This window comes from Sinocyclocheilus anshuiensis, unplaced genomic scaffold (assembly GCF_001515605.1).
Source record: "Sinocyclocheilus anshuiensis isolate Anshui unplaced genomic scaffold, SAMN03320099.WGS_v1.1 scaffold397, whole genome shotgun sequence".
Taxonomy (NCBI): Eukaryota; Metazoa; Chordata; class Actinopteri; order Cypriniformes; family Cyprinidae; genus Sinocyclocheilus; species Sinocyclocheilus anshuiensis.
In genome coordinates this window covers 362542-368034 of record NW_015539841.1, presented here as the reverse complement: position 1 = coordinate 368034, position 5493 = coordinate 362542, and the positions used below count along the sequence as shown (strand labels likewise).

Genomic DNA, 5493 nt, shown 5'->3' with positions numbered 1-5493 from the left:
TGGCAAGATATGAGACTTATAATACATTATAACTATGAGAAATATAATCCATTGTAAAAGTGGATGCAACGTGTTCATTGTGTTATAAATCATCATACTCTTAAAAGCTATAACCACAAATAAGTAAATATTATATTAAAACTGTTCTTATGAATATTCATGAGATAATACAACATATTACAAGGTTTTTTATAATGCATTATGCATTCATTATAATGCCTTAAGAATACCCTTATAATGTATTATAAATACGGGCTTCATAGAAAGTGTTTCCGAAAATTTTAAAGATGGAGAAGGTAGGAATGAAGACAAGAGATTTATTCATAAAGCAGTATAACGTTCTGCATTAGTTCATTCATACTAGTACTTAGAAGGATATTCTGGTGCAAATATTATGAAAGAGCAAAAAAGCAACAAGGAAATGTCATTGTAAAGCATCAAAGACTATTTGTAAAGATGCAGAGGTATGTATCAGTCTTCTAAAATGCAGCAGACCCCCTTTCTTCCAAAAAACTGAATTCAACATAATGCATTTAATATATTCTAAATCATCATATTGATAAGACTTAATAATCCAGATATTGTCATATTGTAATAATTGTATAGTTCTGTTGTCACATCGGTTATTGATTTATATACATGCAGAGCTCAAAATTTTATAAATCACTTACATTGTGTATGCCACCCAATAGATGACATTTACTACAGCAAAGGTGAAAGGGAAGACAGCACGAGCGTAGATATCAATGGTATCAGCATCAATGGGTTTACACTTGCAGCATTTCTTCTCTTCACTGCTTTCCTTCTGTGCCCGACGGGACTGAGTGCCACGAGTCTCTTCATGCAGATCTCCAGGAGGGTCAGTGGCCCGCTGGGCCCTGTTTTGCCTGTTTGAGACGAGGAGACCCTGGTTCATGCCAGCCACAGAAAGCGAAAACAGAACCATGGCCTGCTTTCCATTCTTTACCATGGACTGCAAAAAAACATGAGGGAGTTGTTTATTAAAAGTCATAGATAGGAATTATTATTATTATTATTTAACTATTGTTTTTATTATTATTAATAATTTTTATTCTCCTCTAAACTGAATTAGGTATAAGGCTTTAATCAATATTGTGCCATTCTATCATGACGTAATATATATATATATAAATGTAAATTCAGGTAAAGTGGGCTTGTAATTTAAACTTGTAATTTAGATACCCAGATGTTTTTCATTTATTTATTACCTTTGTAAAGTTTAAGGTCCAGCTGTAATATTTCATTTGAATTCAGTTTTATTTTGAAGGTACATCACAATAAACATTTTGAGATAATGCAATCCGGACTCCGGTCTTTTCAGGTAAAGTCTATCTATCTATCTATCTATCTATCTATCTATCTACCATGGACTGCAAAAAAACATGAGGGAGTTGTTTATTAAAAGTCATAGATAGGAATTATTATTATTATTATTTAACTATTGTTTTTATTATTATTAATAATTTTTATTCTCCTCTAAACTGAATTAGGTATAAGGCTTTAATCAATATTGTGCCATTCTATCATGACGTAATATATATATATATAAATGTAAATTCAGGTAAAGTGGGCTTGTAATTTAAACTTGTAATTTAGATACCCAGATGTTTTTCATTTATTTATTACCTTTGTAAAGTTTAAGGTCCAGCTGTAATATTTCATTTGAATTCAGTTTTATTTTGAAGGTACATCACAATAAACATTTTGAGATAATGCAATCCGGACTCCGGTCTTTTCAGGTAAAGTCTATCTATCTATCTATCTATCTATCTATCTATCTATCTATCTATCTATCTATCTGTCTGTCTGTCTGTCTGTCTGTCATGTTTCCACTGGAGGTGAGCATAGTGAGAACCCAAGTGCAGTTTAGTAAAAAGAAGATATAACACACGGCTTCAGCCATTCTCAAGTGAAGTGAGGGGGATTATTTGTTTTTAACTGACATCAGCTATATAAAATCTAATGCAAATTCGATCATCATAAACTGACAATACACACTAATGCCAATGGTCTCTGGAAAGAGGTTTGGAAAGAGTGATATTTACAGTACATTCCGTATCTGGGCGGTGACGTCTTACACGCATTGACCTGGGCCACGCTGCAGTGGGAAGAAATGAGTCTGATCTGTTTCACAGTCTTGAACACGAAGCACTAGTGAACGATGAACTCTTGAGAAGGTCCTTGGTCTGGAAACACGCAAATGGAGGAGCCTTGAAGGTGAAGGTTCTGAAGTCTGTACAGAAGATCCGGACAACCTGGAACACGCAGGAGAAGAATCGCTGAAGAGAAGGATCTGAAGTTGTTGCAGAAGATGGTGGTCACTAAGCTTGTGGTCGTTGTTGCTGTTTCCAAACGCCGCAAATCTACATCTTGCAGAGCTTCCTTGTCTCTCATCAGAACAACTTAGTTTAGCAGCTTAACAACAACGATTTTGTACTTAGCGCAAAGACCACAACTGCTTAGGATATTTCTTTGTGTTGAAGAGAATCTTTTAATCTTTCCTGAGAAGGAGGGATTTGCAAGTTGGTCAGTTCCAGCGTTTTGATTGGAATGCTGAAGTCCTCATCCTGCCTTCCACAAATGATAACCTTGAGGGAGAACAAAGCACTTCCTGAACGGGTGTTACAGTTTATGTTACCCCCCTCTCCACAAGAGGTAGTGTTGTTTAATCTGAAGACAAAAGGCATTCTTTGTTGTCCACAAAGCCTGATCAAATCAAAATTAAGCTTTCCAGTCGTCGACTGCTGTCCACTACATCATGAAGGGCCATACTCGAAAAAAACTTTCCGAAACTTATACAAACCCTGAAGGAGTATATTTGGCATAGAAATACTCTGTCCTACATTCAAATAATTATTGGAAATGTTGGCCATGTTTAGCATGAGAATCCAACTCTTTAACAGTGTAAATAACTCGGAATGCATGAAATAGCATTAGACCTCCCATTTAAAATCCAAGAACGAGCAGATACACAATAAACAAAGACATGGCTTGGCTTGGCTTGACTTTGACTAAACAAGAACTTGAATATGAACACAACTTACCTTCAGTGGACCTTATTACAGAAAGCTAGACCTTCAACAGTGAACCCAGCAGTTGCCTTGCTATGTTTTCGGCAGGGGAATCGCCCCATTATGTTCAGTACTTTTGTAAACTCAGTCACTGTGTGGATTTTAATGACGTGACACTAAAATATATTTTTCGTATGGGTTTGAATGAACCCTATCTCTCACATAATCAAACAAAGTCGTAACAAAGTTGGGGAAGTCGTGGCCTAATGGTTAGAGAGTCGGACTCATAACCCAAAGGTTAGGGGTTCGAGTCTCGTACCGGCAGGGATTGTGGGTGGGGGGAGTGAATGTAGAGTGCTCTCTCCCACCTTCAATACCATGACTGAGGTGCCCTTGAGCAAGGCATCAAACCCCCAACTGCTCCCCGGGCGCCGCAGCAAAAATGGCTGCCCACTGCTCCGTGTGTGTGTTCACTGCTGTGTGTGTGCACTTTGGATGGGTAAATGCAGAGCACTAATTCCGAGTATGGGTCACCATACTTCGCCACGTCACGTCACTTTTTTTTAAACAAACATTTAACAACATATTTAACAAACCCAAAAGCATATACCTTAGGTTATGAGTAAAATTAATAAGTTTACTCAATTCATTTGTAAAATTCAAAATAACTGATAGAACATGAGATGTAGCCACAATCACCAGGGTCATAGAGCATTAGCCAAAACAATTTTTTCTTAATAGTGTCCCTTTAATTAAAGACCATTGTTATGCTCTCAAAGTGTAAACCCACTGAGCACAGTACAATTTTAAATGACCCACTTTACCTGAATTCACCCTACTTGAGTTTTGAGAGTATATAAAATGCTTGAGACTTGGTGTCCTGAGATGGGTCAGTTACAGCACACAGTTTCACCCTTCTATGCAAAATGAATCTTTTGATGGTACCTCTGCACTCTTATTCGTCTTGACTTTGGCTTTCTCCTTCTTGCTGTAGTCTGCATTATAGTGAGCAAAAGCGTATTCGATCAAGGCAGCAAACACAAAGACGTAGCAGATCCAGAAATACACGTCCAGAGCTTTGATGGCAGAAGCACGGGGCAATGATGAACGAGCACTGACCATCAGTGTTGTCATGGTGAGCACTGTTGTGATTCCTAAGGTTAATGGACACATGGAAATATTCATTTAACTTATCAGGTTAATTTGTGTGTGTGATTTGTTTTAAATGTGCTAATTTTTACTGATTACTGGTTTCAATTTATTTCAATGTCCACTTTAGACATTCATAAGTAACTGCAACTTCATGTCAACAAATTCTCATTAATTTGCAGCTACATGTCAACTGACTCATTTGAGTATTAGTAAACTGTTAGGTTAGGGTTAGGGTAAGTAATAAGTTGACATGCACTAAAACAGTTACTAGTCAGTAGAATGTCTGTTGGGGGACCATCAAAATCAAGTGTTAGCCGATATTATATCTACTAATACTCTAATGACTGGTAGTTGACTTGTAGTTGCAAAATTACTTACAGTAAAAATTAAAATTACTTACAGTAAAATGTCTAAAGTGGACTATAAAAATAAAATGTTTACCTATTGATTTTTTTTAAATATACAAATTTTACTTTTTTAAATACATTAGATATGGAGAATATTAAAATATATATGGTGAAATGTACATTTTATAAACTTTGTTTTATGAAATTAGCACTATTAACACTGAAATACGGACCTAAAGACACTCTTGCTGGCACAGCTGATTGGCTGATCCAGAATGAAACCCATGACATGGCAACCAGTAAGATGGAGGGCATGTAGGACTGGATTATGTATACGCCTCGGTTACGCCTTAGTTGAAATCGTAAGCTGAGACGTGGAAATCTCCCTGCTGTTGCAAGAATGACAATATTTGGCTTGAAAATATATAATGCAGTTTTTGAGTAAAAGAAATAAAATAATTAAAAATGACAACAACAGTTGCTGCAGCATTAGCAATTAAGGTTTTGTCAGAGTTTAGTAATATCAGATATATCAGACAGTGTCGATGAAAAGCCTCACCAGATTTAAAGTTAATCATCTCTGTGACAAAGCGATAATCTGTAATGGTGAACTGGGACAGCTCCAATTTGTCCAGCCCATGGATGTGTTTCTGACTCTCTGACCAGTGATACACAATGTCTTCTGAAGAGTAGCCATCTGCAAAACCACCAACAGGAAAAAGAAAATATCTTGGTTTGCCTTCAGCTGCATATGACATTTCTACTTTTCACTCAGACATGATGCTCTCATAATGTTACGTTCATACGAGAACATAAAAGTAAGTAATATGTAAGAATTAAGAAATAAGGCAATTCAAAAGATGAAGTGTCAGTGTTATGATAAAAGAAGCAAAAAAAAAAAAAGACAGATAATGAAAAACCTTATTTAAAGGGGTCATATGATGCGATTTCAAGTTTTCCTT

At 36.2% G+C, this 5493-nt stretch overlaps 1 protein-coding gene across 1 annotated transcript in view; it reads right to left on the bottom strand.

Moving 5' to 3' along the window:
• Positions 1–230: 230 nt before the first annotated feature.
• LOC107684467 (gamma-aminobutyric acid receptor subunit delta-like) overlaps positions 231–5493 on the bottom strand; it is a 35009-nt gene continuing 29746 nt past the window's right edge. Inside the window, exons 6-9 of the mRNA XM_016480719.1 lie at positions 5091–5228; positions 4765–4920; positions 3978–4186; positions 231–973 (exon numbers count right to left, since the gene is read on the bottom strand). Of these exons, the coding sequence (XP_016336205.1) occupies positions 668–973; positions 3978–4186; positions 4765–4920; positions 5091–5228 (809 nt within the window). The 3' untranslated portion in view covers positions 231–667. The remainder of the gene's footprint in view (positions 974–3977; positions 4187–4764; positions 4921–5090; positions 5229–5493) is intronic.